This window comes from Theobroma cacao, chromosome 2 (genome assembly GCF_053813885.1).
Source record: "Theobroma cacao isolate CCN51 chromosome 2, ASM5381388v1, whole genome shotgun sequence".
NCBI lineage: Eukaryota > Viridiplantae > Streptophyta > Magnoliopsida > Malvales > Malvaceae > Theobroma > Theobroma cacao.
In genome coordinates, this window is record NC_142640.1 from 4,529,996 (window position 1) to 4,547,282 (window position 17,287).

General features: G+C 32.3%; 1 protein-coding gene and 2 pseudogenes across 2 annotated transcripts; all 3 read left to right on the forward strand.

The window, feature by feature from the left end:
• Positions 1-8,205: 8,205 nt before the first annotated feature.
• Positions 8,206-11,262, forward strand: LOC18607804 (cocosin 1-like; annotated as a pseudogene). Its single transcript, XR_016024702.1, has 3 exons — positions 8,206-8,541; positions 9,965-10,693; positions 10,795-11,262. The product of XR_016024702.1 is annotated as a cocosin 1-like (transcript).
• Positions 11,263-11,468: 206 nt separating this feature from the next.
• On the forward strand, positions 11,469-13,959 carry LOC148763945 (putative pentatricopeptide repeat-containing protein At1g64310). Its single transcript, XM_088803250.1, has one exon. It carries the CDS (start codon positions 11,597-11,599, stop codon positions 13,265-13,267), a length of 1,671 nt encoding a protein of 556 aa, XP_088659376.1. The 5' UTR covers positions 11,469-11,596; the 3' UTR covers positions 13,268-13,959.
• Positions 13,960-14,821: 862 nt separating this feature from the next.
• LOC18607805 (pentatricopeptide repeat-containing protein At3g62890 pseudogene) lies at positions 14,822-17,043 on the forward strand (annotated as a pseudogene).
• The last annotated feature ends 244 nt before the right edge of the window (positions 17,044-17,287 follow it).

Below are 17,287 nucleotides of genomic sequence, written 5' to 3' on the forward strand. Positions count from 1 at the left end.
TGTTTTTTAGCTCATGATTTTGCAACCTTTTCTCCTTCCCTGGACTCCCATCATCCCTACTCAAAGTGAGTTTTTGATTCTAGACACTAACTAGCTTTCTCCATCGTCTTTTTTTTTTTAATTGAAAAAAAATTTTGAATCATACTCTTTAAACAAAAAAATTATTTCCATCATAATTGATTTTTTTCTTTATTTTAATTTTGAAAATTTCAAAAGTGAGAATTAACCGGTAGAGTCCGTTGGACTACTAGCCCACTCGATCCGGTCCTAATTTGTCATGATTTCAAAAACTGGAGGGAGGCTAATCTAGATGATTCATGATTTATTTATTTATTTTAGCTCTAAAACAACACTGGACTCTGGTCTGTAGACTCTGGACCCATCAAAACCCAACTTCTTGCCAAAATCTGACATGTCATTGTTATTCAAGGGCGTTTTCTATGGGCTCTTGCATCGTGGTCCAATGGTCTCTCACCCATCACAATTCAAATGCAGCATTTTCGTTATTTTTGTATAACTTATTAAGAACAAGAAGGGATTTTTTAAAAAAAAAAAGAGAATTTTTTCTTAATTCCTGTTTGTTTAACTCGATAATAGCCTCACTTAACTGGAAACTAACACTTCAAATGATATCCGTTGCCATATTTCCATTCAATAGGGAAAAGAGACACGTCAATATTTAAATTATGAAAAAATAAATTAAAATTTATGAAATAAAAAATAATTATCTTCTTTTGCATAGTTCAAATCTAATAATTTTGACAAATATGTAAAAAATAACTATTAGCTCTATCATAGTCAATTATCATGTGCTCAAGACATCATAAAGTAGATATAAAATAAAAGGCCAACATCATCTCTTTCTCTTACTTATTTAATATGTACGAAAATCGGTTAGATGAAGAGGTATAACTCTCTCTAACCCAATCTTTTTTTTTTAATTTCTCCATTTTGGCCATGAATTTAAAATCTTTCCTTTTATATATGAATTTATTCTAATTTAAGTTAAGTATAGAGATTGGTTTTAATTACATATATACTAACACTTAATTAAAATTCTATAAATTTTAATTTTTACCACTATAAAACTCAGATATAATATCAATTTAAAAGAAGCTTCATGACTATAAAGTTGAGAGTGATATTTGAAACTCAAAAATATTATTTAATATATCTAGTATGATTAAGAAAGTAAAAAGCGTAAGACGGACGGTTTGGTTAGTTGTAGTATATGCATAATTCATGTTGAACATTGAGTCAAGATAGCTTTTCTTTCCAGTACCTAATTAATAATAGAACCAATTGTCACCAGATTAGTACATAGTAAAAGAAGAAATAACAAAAAAAAAAAGGACATGAACTCCTGTAAATATATCTTAGTTATTTTATGCGATGATTTTGATTAGATTCACCGGAATTTGAAAAGGGAAATTATGTTATGGTTTTACATTGTTTACTGCAGAATTAGACATGAACTCTAGACCTATTGACTACATTGGTTTTACATTGTTTACTGCAGAATTGCACGACTAATATCATTGTGAGGGGCCAATTCGAGCAAAAAAGATTGCTCTTTGGTCCCAACACGGCATGTTGCACCATAAATATGTTCATATATGGTCAGTAATGACGGTTGTAGGCTTGCAGCCGCGTGCACTAATTAAGAAGCGTCCTCCACGGTCCCCAGCCCCAAGATACCGGACCAGATTGTCAGCGACAATGCCTAATCCAGTAACAGTAGTATGGCGTTTGTCTGTCCTTTTTCTTCGCCCTTTGAATCACCGACGATGACTTTGATCTAAACAATCCCATGCGAAGCAAGTTTTCTATCTACAACTTTCAGACCAAGCCAACTCCGCATGAAATTGGAGTATTTTTATATGATTTAAAAGCAATACATGCATTTGAAAAAGAATTGAGTGTTTTTATATGATTAAATATATCAATTGGATTGTTTTTTTTTTATATATTTTTTTTAATTTTTAATTTTGGAAATAAATCTAAACCATCAATATTAAAATAGTTGTTATATTTTAAAAAATATTCAAGATTAAGGTAATATTTTTTCAAACTATTATCAAATAATGAATTTAACTTTTTACCTCTAAATAAAAAACTAAAAATATTTTCATATATCTTAAATTATTCAAATCTACTTTGAAGTGAAAAAATTACTTGAATAATCAGATTCATATTTTCGATTTGACATGAGGTATAAAAATATTTAATTATTATAATTATTTTATATTTTTTAAATGGTTAATATAAAATCAACAATCAAAATTTCTAATTCAAATAAATCAACTATCATATAAAATAAAAATAATATAACAATATAATATAAACTCTAAATTAAAGTAAAAAAATCTATAAAAATTAGAACAATAGTACTTAATTATTGAATACTTATTGCAAACTGCAAATGAGGCTCATAGTTTTATGAAAATAATAAAAGAATAGACTTCTTGTGTATTTTTTGAAAAAAAAATTGAAGTTAAAGGAAAAAAGTACAAATGAGAAAGGAAAATTTCAAAAGTAGATATTATATATTGAAAAAAAATAATTAGTTTTATATATAGGAAAAAAATAGTTGTTGGAAATCATTAAATGTGTTAATTGAAATAAGAGAAATAAATGAGAAAAAAATAGTTGTTGGAGATGATTAAATATATATGACTATTAGTTTATTGAAAATAAGATAATATAGTTAAGAATTAATAGCATTCTAAAAATAAAGAAGTAATAGAAAATTGAGATTTATTAGGCACATAATTAAAAAAGTAAAAGAACAAATAATTTTATTAATTATTTTTAATTTTTATATATTTTTAATATAATTAATTATATTATAATTATTATAAAATTATAAATTTTTTCTAAAATTAAGGCCTCTCCAAATTGAGAACTTAAAACCCTTGTTTGGGTGGCTTTACTCAAGAGCCGGCCCTGCTCGTGCACTAATTAAGAAGCATCCTCTATGGTCCCCAGCCCCAAGATACCGTACTAGATAGTCGGCGATAATACCTAATCCAGAAAAAGTAGTATAGCGTTAGTCTGTCCTTTTTCTTCACCCTTTGAATCACCGACGATGACTTTGATCTAAACAATCCCATGCAAAGCAAGTTTTCTACCTACTACTTTCAGACCAAGCCAACTCCATATATTAATAGGAGGTATTCATGCATTTCCAAACCCGACTCTGGAATGCAGATCAAACAATATCGAGACTAGGGAGGCAACCAAGGGTTTTTTCTCGACCCAACCCCCACTCAACTCTTTAACACTATCTGTCTCCAATTGATATCTATCGAGTATCATCTTCAAGAACCGACTTGATCTGAAATATATATTTATATTTAATTCAATTTGAAACTCATTTCAATTTCATGAGAATAATTATTTTTAATATAAATTACATTTTAATTTCATAAAATGTGTACGATATTATAAAATTAATCTCTTGATTAACATATTAAATAAGACATATATGAATATAAAATTAAATAAGTAATAAAATATATTATTTTTGTATATATTCAAGAAGGGCCATGCAAAGCGGGACATCCTAAACCTAACCCGAGTTGACTCAATTCATTTTGATCCTTGTTTTTCAAACAAATAATTCGTTCTTTCATAACTTAATGAAATTCGTCGAGAATAAGTGTTTTTTTTTTTTTTACCATCTCCAATCAAAATCGGCCATTTTCGTATCTTCATTAGTTTCCTTTGTAATTTCGTTAAAAAAATTAAGGATAATTATTGAATAAATTTTTAGATTAATAATGAGAAATTTAGAAAGAAATTATTGCCGATAAGGTATCCCATCACTGGCGATAAAAGCCAGGCGTATCTTGGCAATTATTGCACCGAAAGGGCATTTTCCAAAGCAAAGCCAACAGAATCTTTAAGAGGTCATTGCCTATTAGCCACGTTCCATAACTAGTTTTTGTTTTCTTCTTCTTTCTTTTTTTTTTTTTTTTTGTGAAAAACTATCTGATCAGCGGCTAACTTGGAGCGAGAATTCGGAAATCTTTCTATATTTTAAGTAATAGACAAATATGTGATAAAAAGAGTGCACCGGCTGCCGTGGGACGATCGATGCTGGACACAACAATCCTATCTGCAAGCCTCGAAGAAGACGACCTATGCTCTACTGATATTTCATTTTCAAATCATTATATAATCTTATTAGAACATATATTTTAAACTCGAAACCTCGTTTAGAAGGGATATTTTATTAAAACATCTTTATCTTATAAATTAATTAAGTTTTGTTTGATTCATATATTTTATTATTTTTTTAAAACAATAAAAATACCAACAAAACATAATGTATAAGTAAATTTTAAACAACGTAGTGATAGAATCATTACCACATCATTCATAAAAGAATATGATAATTACTTGTCAATCATATCGTTAATTAGATATTAAACTATATAAGGAAAAATTAATTTTTTATTTGAAAATTCCTAGTAATAAGATAGGATTAATCCAATACAAAACTTATTTGCAACTTGTAAGAATCATAAATTCCTGCTGAGATATCTATTAATTCATTAATTTGAAATTCTCAATTTTGATGCATAAATTTTTTTATTATTTCCCTGGTTGTTGACCTCTATCGACCATTCAATTTCAATCAAACAAAAATCCGAGAAGCATGTGCTATAAAACCACATTTGACCTTTTCGACTGATATACGTAGTGGAAAGACAGCTGTTTTTGACATTAGATGAAAAAAGCACGTGGCAGGGTTTCCATTATTTCCAAACAGATAAGGCTCATTTCCATTTGAAATTATGGAACTAGGACCACCTGGGAATGGGCCAATAAATATATAATTTTTATGAAAAAAAATAAAACAAATCAGGACTCTATATAGTTAGGTTGTGAGATATCGAAATGTTGTCATGTGCAAAACATGTGGTACGGAGACAAAAGGCTGCGAATCTCTTGAACGCTACATTTAGAAATCGGCTAACTTTTTCTTGAGGGAATTGTTGAAAAGGTCAATGAATCAAAAATATTTATGAATTATTACTATCACAAAAAGATTTTATTAAAGAGGAAATGGAACTTTGACAATTTTCTAAGATGGAAACTGCAATGATTTTTTTATCCTCATGCTTTTCAATTACGTTTTTGAAAGTTTAGTTGTAAATAGGGATGACAATGGGTAAGATATTTGTTAATTTTGAGATATCTCAACCCAAACTCGATAAAAAAATAGAATATCCAAACTCGATAATTACCTAAATATTTTTTAAATTTACTATCTTACCCCGAACCCTAATATATACTCACTACTCAATAATTACTTGAACTCATTTAAAAATTCGATTATGTTAAAAAATTATTAAACTACTTTTCATGGATACTCAATTATCCGAACCCGAATCTATTCCCATATCTATATACAATAATATTTCCATTCATATTTCATATAATTCATCAATAATTAAATTTATAAAAGCACATAAATAATAAAATTTAAATTTAAATAATCAAAAACAAATATTCAAACAATAACTTAAACATTACAAGTTTAATTAACTATATGGATTTGTATATAAAATTAAAAACAAATAACTATATTCCAAATTATTCTAATGTTACAATTTCTTTTTAGGTATATATTTTATAAGTTTATATACACAAAACTATATATTATAAACAATAATTTTATAAGTTATAATTTCTGTAACGTTAATACAAAATAAAAAGTAAACATGTTTATATTTAAAGTATATATACTAAAAATATATATAATAGTAATTGTATTATTTATAAATTAACATAATGTATAAAATATGTCTATTAGAAGATATTACAAGTTAATTAATAATCATAGTTTTATGAATTAATTTAATTAATAATATGAGTTTATCTTTAATTACATAAAATTAATATATATATATATATATATATAATCGGGTTTAGGTATTGGGTACCCAATGGGTAATACTTAAATCTTACCTGAACTCAATACAGGTAGTAAAATTACTACTCGAACTTTACGTGAACCCGATTATAGGGTACCCTAACCTTATATAACTAGGTTGGGTACTTGTGGGTACCCTATAATAGGTACCCATTGACATCCTAATTGCGAAAAGAGAGAGAAAAGGGAGGAAAAGTTTCGATCAAGGCATCAACGACACAAAACCAACCTGTTGAGGTCGAAAACAGCCTCTCGTGGCCATATCTAGCTTGGCTTATGCCAGATCTGCATATTGGTGTGGCATTAGTGGCCAGAAGGGAGGAAAGAAAAAGAAAGAAGGAAATAGAAGAAATTGAGAAAGAACGAAGAAAGAGAAAAAAGAGGGTAAAAACTAAATTTGACAGTAAGGGTGAGTATTAATTGATGTAAATTAAAAAAATTGGTTGAAATTAATTGAATTTGCTTACTTCGATTCAATTTTTTCAATAAGGTGATTTTTTCGATTATATTGGTAGATTTTTAGTATCTAAAATTTACAATCAAATCGGTTGAAAAATTGATGGTTAATAATATATATATAGACACACATAATTAAACAAAATATTTAGACTGTATTAGTGAAATTCTATTGAAATGTTAAGCAAATTTTTTTAAAAAATATTTTTTATATATACATATTATTAATAATTTGAAATGATTAAAATATATCGATTTCGATTATTTTTTATTTAAATAATTCAATCAATTTTGATTAATTTTTCTAAAAATTTAATTAATTTAGTTTTCAAAATTTTAAAAATCGAAACGATTGAATTGATCAAATGCTTATTTGATTTGTAACATGATCATCATTAGTTGTTGATGTATTAAAAGTTTGTTGCTATAGATGTCGCCAAAGGGTATTTTTTTTAAAGATGATTTTATTAACCTCGACTGTTGGTAAATGCCATTAAAAGCCTAAGGTTATAGTTGTCGAAGACTCCCTATGACATGACAAGGAACTGGCTCGAGCAAAACCTATACAATTTGCAAAAGATCACTTGCTCCAATCCTTCTTGACAACTTTACAAGAAATCAACAATCATACAAAAACAACGGTCACACATATCATGAAAAAGGCACGTTTGGTTCATGGAATAAAATCGAATAACATAAAATAGAATAGTTATTATGTGATAAAATAAAGAATAAATAAAATAAAATAGTTATTATGTAGTTTGGTTAATAAAAAATTACTCATTATTATAATTTAATAATATTCTTTTTTTAATCTTTTAATTTTATTTTCATTAAAACTTTAAAACATTAATAATTTATTATTAAATTATTAATATGTTTTTTATTTTAATTTCTTTTTTTCTATATGTATTTGTACTTTTTAATCTTTTAATTTCTATTTTCATTAAAAACTTAAACATTAATAATTTATTATTAAATTATTAAAATCATTTTTATTTTCTATTGTAAGTTATAATTATTTTCAATAAATAAGAATATTTTTGTCCAATAAAATTTTGACTCTATTTCATAATCGTTAATGGGAAGGTGAGGAATGGCTAAACCGAGATTACCTCAAAAACCAACCAAAAGAAAAAAATAAAAATGAGAAAATAATAAAAGAGGAATGGCTTAAATATTTGACATACCAAACGTGCCAAAAGAGTATTTGGCAGCAAACAAGGGACAACAGCCCCCGCAGAGGGTGGATCATGCCCATGCTCTAGGGCTTTCTCTCCTTATCCTGCCAAAAAACAGAAGCAGCAAAATCACCCCAAGTTCCCACAAGTTAAAGGAACCGGAGGTTAGACAAAAAAAAAAGGACTCAAACCCAGAGCATACAGGCAGAAGGTGCAGCAGACAACGCTGCAAAAGTCCAGCTCAATAATGGAAGGACCTTAAATATTAAAAGAATATTTTCTATTTACTATTTTCCCTTCCCTCTTTTTCACTCTTCTTTTCTTTTTCTTTAAATTGACAAAAAGAAAAAATTAAGGGTAAAATGGTAATCAAAACATCCTACTTAGTAAAGTTTCCAAATTTTCATTTCCTTTTTCATAAATTTCTTGTCATAGTAGTATAACCAATAAATATTTTTGGATCATTGGCCCTTGTTGTAATGAAAACGGGTACAGGTCAAACGCAAATAAGCTTCGCGTTATTTTGATTAGGGTAACGTCTGCTTCTTGAACACTATCTTTTTCCCAAGTTTCAAACCTTGTTGGCATTTTGCAGCTAACTTCTCTGTATATACAAGTTGAACCCTCCCAGTCCCAGAATCTGTAACCAGATAAAAACTGAACATATAAATTGTCAGTTAAGGAAAGCATACATTTCTATCTCTGTTCTGCGTATTTGATACATACTGTTACTCTGCAGAATTAATAAGCAAGTGCAAAAAGCTATGAACATGGACTTATCTCCCAAGTTTCCCCGAACATTTGCTGAGGGAGAAGGCGGTGGATACTACAACTGGGCAAGTGCTGACTCTCCGGTGCTCCGAGAGGCCAAAGTTGCTGCCGGTAAGCTTGTTTTGAAGCCTCGGGGTTTCGCTCTTCCCCATTATGCGGATTGCTCCAAAGTCGGTTATGTTCTTGAAGGTATGTCAACTCTGATTTTTCGTTTACTGGCCAAAAAGTTGATGTATGAATTAAAGATTTGTTTAGTTTCTTTGTTTTTCCATTCTCGTATCATCTTCTATGTTACGATCACATCAGGCTCTTCCATTCTATTCTAATTATGTTGAGTTGTATACTGTTAAAGTTGCAGTACTAGAGATATTTTGTGAGTCAAATTGGTTAGAAAGATTCGTTCTCATTGTCAAATTAGACAATGCTCGTTATTCAATGGGTGCTTAATCATTGCAAATATCTTCCAAGTTGTGGAAACTCTTTCAATAAATTGATATGATTTGTTATGTTATAGCCTTATAGGATGTGTTTTCTTTCAATAAATTGTATTGATTTTGGTATTTTAATAAATAATTTTATGGCTTAACCAAAAAAAAATTAAGTTATACTGATGTAAAATTACACCATTTTATATTTTTTTTGTAAGAATAATATTTTAAGAAACCAACCATTAGATTAACAGTATCTTAATGCTAATCATGTATGCAAGTTTTTTAGTCAATCTGAAATCTATATCACGTCAATCAAGAATATCTTATACTATAATATACATAAAACCATTAAAAACTTTTATAGTAAAAAGTATATAAGCATTTTTAATTAATTTTAAAAATTTATATGCTCAATTTATACATAGATAGAGTATGAAAATTAATGATGGGATTAATGAAATAAAAGTTGTATAAAACTATGTGAAACGGAGTAGAACTCAATAAATTTTACACCGATATAAATGAATTCCAATGAATCCCTCCTCTTGTAGTAACATTTTCCTACTAACAAGGAGAGAGATTTTCTATTTAACAAATTTTTCCCTGATAAGGTTATGAAAAGGTAAGATCGACCAATTTAGGGTAGACCTACCAATTCAGTTCTCTTGCCAACACCAATCATTTCATATCTTCAACAGTTTTGTGTCAAATAAGTTAAAGACTTACGGATAGAGGATGAATAAATAAATATTTTTTTTAAAAAAATTATTCCTAAGTATAATGTTTAAAATTAAATCGATAAACTTTTGGTCTCTGGTCAATGTACAAGCATTTTCCATAAAGAAAAAAGAGTGAAAAAAATTTAATGAAAATTCTTCTTGACCATACACTTTTGTCTTTATATTTGTCCTCATGATGTGGCAAAAATTTATTGATTTAATTTTAAGCATTATACGTAAAAATAATTGACTTCCCGTAAATTGAATAAAATTTTACCACATCAAATATATAAATATAATAAAGACAAAAGTATAGGATCAAATAGTATTATTTTTTGTCTATTTCCTCCCACGTCCCTTACCTTCATTATTGCATTTATAATAAATTTTTTTTTGAAAGTTACATATATAATAATTCAGCAGGAGATCTTACAGAAACTTTGATGATCTTATTTTTGTTAGGTAATTGTGGAGTAGGATTGACATTAGCGGCCGACCCAAAGGATAAGATGGCTTTCATAGGCCTTAAGAAAGGTAACATAATACCAGTTCCATCTGGATCAGTTTCATGGTGGTATAATTATGGAAATTCCGATGTGGTTATAGTATTCCTGGGTGATGCTACTAAGGCCTATGTTCCTGGTGAAATTACCTACTTCTTGTTAGCTGGACCTCAGGGTCACTTGGCAGCTTTCTCTCCTGAATTCATAGCAAGAACTTACCATGTCAGTGTAGAAAAAGCACAAAAGCTTGCCGATAGCCAAAAGAGCATTCTCAGCACGAAGCTTGGCCAGGAAGAAGCAGAAGGCATCCCGAAGCCTTCCGAGGACCTCGTAAACCTTTGGACCCAGAACATCGATAGTTCATCTCCTGATGTTCAAGTCAAGAATGGAGGCAAATCCACCACGCTGACAGGAATTCAATTTCCTTTTCTTGGAGAAGTCGGGCTGAATGTAACTCGCTTAGTCTTGAACCCAATGCCACTCGAGCACCGGCCTATGCATCTGATGCACAAGTGTTCTACATTGCAAAAGGAAGTGGTCGAGTACAAATAGTCGGTCTTCAAGGCAAGCTTTGTTTGAACACCATAGTTGAGACTGGCCAAATATTTGTTGTGCCAAGTTTTTTCATGGTCACCTTCTCAGCGAATGGAGAAGGAATGGAGTCGGTCTCTATTGTAACATCTCCACGGTAAGCAATTATTCTCTTCCTAATCTTTCTTCCAACAATTAACATAAATTACTTCTGTTCTTGATATAAATAGATATCACTCTTCTGTAATTTGTTTGCAGACGTGCCACTGGCGAATTAGCCAGTAAAAAATCGGTTCTGAATACAATTCCCTCAATTCTGCAAGTCAGCCTTAATCTGACCCCGGAGCTTAATCAACATTTCCGGCGGATGATAGAAACTGGCACAATCATTGCCCCTCCAATGAACTTGGACCACGCTTAAAGCCGACGAAGAAAGCTATGGTTATGTTTTGTGCACTGTCTTTTGTCCTGTATATTAAGGACGATGCAGTGGCTTCGGAAGCAAGCAGTTAATATCTCTATTTCAATAGAGAAATAATGAAGTGTCCTGATCAGTATTCTCATCTGAAGTTATGAACGTTTCTATGTTTTATTATGGATATTCACTAATGTTATGACGAGTACAATACGACGATCCCATTTGTAATGTAATTTATTTTATTAATTGGATTTTATCATATGTACTAATAGAGTGATGAAAGTAGACTTCATCTATTTTATGTTAAATGTTATGTAATTTTTATCTTTAATTTTAATTTTTTGGTTAAAATATAAAAATATTATTTGTTAATTAACATCAACATTATATTTAATTACCTTATTTAGGTTAACTTTATTACTTTCAAATGTTATATTATAATTTAAAAGATAAAACATATAATAACATTTAATGTTAAAAGTATAAAACTCTGCTTGTATTAGAGAGCATACGGCACCATGTTTCTCTCGGTGATAGAAGTCAACACAACAGCCATCCTACGAGAAGAAACATCTTGGAGGAATTTACTTATACGCAGATGATGGTTATGCCTGAAGTATTTTACAGCCCAGTGTCATTGAAATGCTCTTTCAAATTCACTCACTTCTATCAGAGCTCTCAAAGCCTCATCAGACAATTCTTAAAACCAAACAAATCCACGCTTTAATAGCCAAAACACGCCTCTCCCTTGACCCATTTTTCGCCACCAAGCTCGTCAGATTCTACGCGCACAACGATGATCTTTGCTCCGCCCACAACCTGTTCGACGAAACACCTGCAAGAAGCGTTTTCCTTTGGAATTCCATCATTCGAGCTTACGCACGAGCCCGCAAGTTCAACGATGCCTTGTCATTGTTCGAAAGGATGCTGGGAACGGAAACAAAACCCGATAACTTCACGTACGCGTGTGTCGTACGAGCTTGCTGTGAGAACTTTGATTTGGATGTGATGAGACTTGTTCATACAAGAGTGATTGTTTCCGGGTTAGGATTGGATTTAATCTGTGGCAGTGCTCTTGTGACTGGGTATTCAAAACTGTACCTTGTTGACGAAGCAAGCAAAGTTTTTTATGGGATGCCTGAGAGGGATTTGGCTTTGTGGAATTCTATGGTTTCGGGATATGGGCATTGTGGCCTTTGTAATAAAGGGTTAGAATTGTTTAGTTGGATGAGACATATGGGGCAACAGCCAGATGGGTATACTTTGGTTGGGCTGATATCAGGGTTAGTAGATTCCCACGGCTTGTTGAGTGTTGGTCAAGGACTTCATGGTTTTTGTTTGAAAAGCGGTTTTGATCGTACTGTTCATGTGGGAAGTTCACTTGTAAGCATGTATTCGAGGTTTAAGTGCATGGATTCGGCGAACATTGTGTTTAGTAGTTTGCTTCAGCCTGATGTAGTTGCATGGTCTTCTCTGATAACTGGATATTCTCAGTGCGGGGAATATGGTAAGGCATTGCTCTACTTTTGGAAACTGAACATGGAGATGGATAAGAAAGCAGATCCCATTCTAATCTCTGCTGTGTTGGAGGCCGCTGCTCGATCAACAAATGCACGGTTTGGTAGTGAGATACATGGTTATGTTGTTCGACATGGATTTGAATCGAATGTCATGGTTTCTTCTGCTCTGATAGACATGTATTTTAAGTGTGGATTTACGTGCTTGGGGATCGGTGTTTTTGAGATTATGCCGGAAAGAAGTACAATATCTTACAATTGTCTTATTTCAGGTCTTGGATTGAATGGAATGGCTTACCAAGCATTCGAGATGTTTGATGAGATGCTAGTGGTTGGACTAAAACCTGATGATTCAACCTTCTCGGCCCTTCTTACTGCTTGTTGCCATGCTGGCCTTCTCAACGATGGTTGGGAAATTTTCAGGAGGATGAAATATGAGTTTTCCATCCAACCTAGAACAGAGCATTATGTTCACATGGTGAAGCTTCTTGGAATGGCTGGAGAGTTGGAAGAGGCATACAATTTTATCTTGTGCTTGCCAAAGCCAGTGGACTCTAGCATCTGGGGAGCGATGCTATCATGCTGCGATGGTCATGGAAATTCTGAGTTGGCAGAAGTTGTATCCCAGCAACTATTGGAAAATGAACCAAAAAAAGGTGCTTATAGAGTTATGCTTTCTAACATCTACGCTGGTGATGGGAGGTGGGATGATGTGCAGAAGTTAAGAGGTGACATAGCAGAGCGGGGAGTAAGAAAAGTACCAGGGCTTAGCTGGATTGGAAGTGGAAGCGGTTAAGTTTTAAATGACTCGTCAAATCTCTTATTATCAGGTTTCAGTCTTTTCATGTGATCATCAAGCAGAGGCAGCAAATATAAATGCTTCAATGTGGTTACAAACTGCAATCTTTCATGGAGCATTCTCAGTTTTGAACAGCAATGAAAATGGAGGCAGTTCAAGCTTGGAAGTGCTCCCTTTTCAATCTCTGTCTATTCCCTCACAACATCAGAAGCAATTTGAAGAAATTTCAAGCTTGGGAAACCAGCCAACCCTACAAAATTCTTTCCCTAACTGCTTTCAAACATAAGTCTGGCACAAGGTTAACATCGTCAAATTAAGAAGTAGATGAAGCACCAACATTGGGTTCTCAAACAGGTAAGAGAAACTTGGTTTGATTTTGGGTATCATTTTCATCGAGCCAAGCCAATGTGGTAGCTTTTGTAGGAGCCCGTCTAGGCGAAGTTTCCTAACAGTGCTATGAAAGGACAAGAACTAGTTGGGAGTGAACATATTTGCCCATTATAGACAAATATAGACGGCCCTGCAACTCGCCCACGGAGGCAAAGACTTCACCAATATTCTTGCCAGTTACATGGATTATTCTCATTTTTCTAAGCTGAACTAAGTTACCTAATTCTCTTGTAATGCAAGAATCAGCATGTATACTGGTAAAAGCCATTAGATTTTTCAACAAAAAAATTGCATCTCAATATTTGATTAGTACACTAAAAGTGTGTATATATCATGGATTTCATATCAGTAAAAAATGAGATTAATTTTGGATATATAAATATAGGTTTTCTATCACTTACAGATATGTCTTTTTAGATTGAGAACATGAACACTAATTTATAAATTTATTTAAACTTTATTTTCAGAGTTTAAGCCTCAAGATTGCTCGAGGTTAATTCAAATTTTTAGTCTTTTCAAAATTTAAAGTTGCATGAGGTTGGATCTAAGTTTAAACTTTATTTTTAGAGTTTAAAATCGCAAGAGGTTGGATTTAAGTTTTGATTCGATTTAAGTTTCGATTCATGACATTTGACATTAAAGTAGAGTCATATCTTTACTAATATGGATCTTTATGAGAGATATTAGGATCGAGATAAATTTAAATTAATTTAAGAATTGCTTTTCTCTACGCGTAAAGAGCCTATACAACAAAAATTTTGTACAATTGGATGAGATAGGATGTCACGAATCTTGCATTATTAAAAGATGGATGTGTTTTGGGTATATAAACATTACACTTATGAGGCATTTTTTTGGATTAAAATTGATTTTAATTTTTTTATTTTTCAAAATTGTATTTGAGAAAAAAATGAAAAAGCATATCTTTTATTTTAAAATATGAGCCAGTATTTAAAAAGTCAATATTGATTCAACCATAAATATTTCATATAAAAGTAGAAATCTTACCTTTTGTTATCAATGAAAATGTTATTATTTTTCTTGAAGATATTGAATTATTCATCTTTAATACTATTTACTTTTAAACCTAACACATTTGTTTTTACTTTATAATCAAATCTTAACAAATAACAAAATAAACAAAATAAAAGAAATATTTTGTAATCGAACGCAAGCAGTCCCCTGAAAACGTTACCTTCCCAAGCGCCCTTCCCTTCCAATGCTTCGCGGCGGACTCTCTTCATCAACGGCAGTACTTCCCAAACCACCACAACCCGAAACTCTTTTACCCGTAATTCAATCCCACATTGATTCTTCACAACCAAAATGCACAATTCCAAAGCCCTCTCCCTACACATCAACCTTGCAAACTCTCTTACAACCCATTTCAAATCAAAACGCACCTCGCCATTCATCCTATGCACCCCTTTTCCAATTCTTAACTGCTCGAAACTGCTTAAAATTAGGCCAACAAATCCATTCCCACATGACCCTTCATGGGCTCCAACCCAATGCTTTTCTTGGTGCCAAAATGGTTGCCATGTATGCAAGTTTGGGTGATCTGGAATCAGCCGTAACAATATTCAATGAAATCGAAAGCCCAACTTCTTTGTTATATAATTCAATTATTAGAGCTTATACAAATTGTGGGTATCCTTTAAAAACTGTAGATATTTATTGCAAAATGCATTATTTAGGGCTTAAGGGTGATAATTTTACGTTTCCCTTTGTGCTTAAATCATGCGCCAATGTATTGAATGGTTGGATGGGTAAATGTGTTCATGGACAAAGTTTGAGATTTGGGATGGAGCTTGATATATATGTTGGCACTTCTTTGATTGATTTTTATGTAAAAATAGGTGAATTACGGGACGCCAAAAAGGTGTTTGATATTATGACTCTCAGAGCGGTGTCTTCTTGGAACGCTTTGATTGCGGGCTATATGAAAGAAGGGGAGATTGGAGTAGCTGAGGGTTTGTTTGGGAGAATGCCGCGTAGGAATATAGTTTCTTGGACAGTTATGATTTCGGGTTACACGCAAAACGGGTTGGCTAAGGAGGCTTTGAGTTTGTTTGATGAGATGATGAAAGAAGAATCTGAGGTTAAGCCCAATTGGGTAACAATAATGAGTGTTTTGCCTGCTTGTGCATATTCAGCTGCTCTTGAACGCGGGAGACGGATTAATGAATATGTTAATAGGATTGGTTTGGAGTCAAATCCTTCAGTGCAGAATGCACTTATTGCAATGTATGCGGCATGTGGTAGCCTTGTTGATGCTCGTTGTTGTTTTAATAGAATACGGGAAAATGAAAAGAATTTGTGTGCTTGGAATGCCATGATTTCTGCTTATGCATCTCATGGTCGCGGCGTGGAATGTGTGTCAACTTTTGATAACATGATTAGAGCTGGGGTACACCCTGATGCGATCACATTCACAGGGTTGTTGTCTGGGTGTAGTCATTCTGGTCTTATTGAGTTTGGGTTGAAGTACTTTAATTCTATGCAAACAGTGTACTCTGTGGAACCGAGACTTGAGCATTATGCTTGTGTTGTAGATCTTTTGGGTCGTGCTGGGCGATTGGTAGAAGCTATGGAGTTTATTAATAAAATTCCAATGAAACCGGGACCAAGCATTTGGGGTGCATTGTTAGCTGCTTGTCAGAAAAGTAAAAATTTAGAGATTGCTGAGATGGCAGCAAAGGAGCTGTTTGTTCTAGAACCAGAAAACAGTGGTAACTATGTTATGCTTTCAAATTTGTATGCTGAAGCTGGCATGTGGAAGGAGGCGGATAAATTGAGGGCTCATTTAAAATGTCAAGGCATTAAGAAGAACCCTGGATGCAGTTGGACTGAGATTAATGGAAAAGCACACTTTTTCCTTGGTGGAGATACATCTCACCCGCAGGCGAAGGAAATATATAACCTGTTGGAAGCATTGCTGGAAAAAATCAAGGCAGCTGGTTGTGTACCTAATACCAGTTTTGTGTTGCCTGACATTAGTGAAGAAGAGAAACAACATAACCTCACAGTGAAAAGCTGGCAATTGGTTTTGGACTACTGAACACATTCCTCAAATAGCTCTTCATGTAACTAAAAACCCGCAAATCTGTGGGGACTATCACACAGTTATAAAGTTCATATCTAAAATCTATGGATGAGAAATAGTTGTGAGAGATGTGAATCGTTTATATCACTTCAGAGATAATGCTTTGTTTTTGTGGGGACTATTGGTAATAGGAACAGCTTCAAGGTTGTGAGACTTAAAGACGGTTTTGAGCTCTCTCTATGGCCTGCACCTGTGGAACTCTTGGGAAAGCAAGTTTGAAATAAAAGCTTAAAAGTTTTGACTGCTTGAAGCTGCTGCTAATTTGGACTAGGAGTGCGATCATTTTGTGGATGATTGAAGATCGTAGAGTTTCAAAAGCTTGACTGCATCGACCAGATGGTTTTATGGCAAGTGCTTTAATTCCAGACAAGTTCCTTCTATTGTGTTTTTCACTTGTTACGCTGCTCTGAAAGCAGCATAGCTCACACGTTTCAATTACTTTCATTTCTTGCAGTGTTCTTTTAAGGTACCAGCAAAAGTCAAAATTTAATATCTGGAAAGTTTAACTGTGGTTTGCTGTC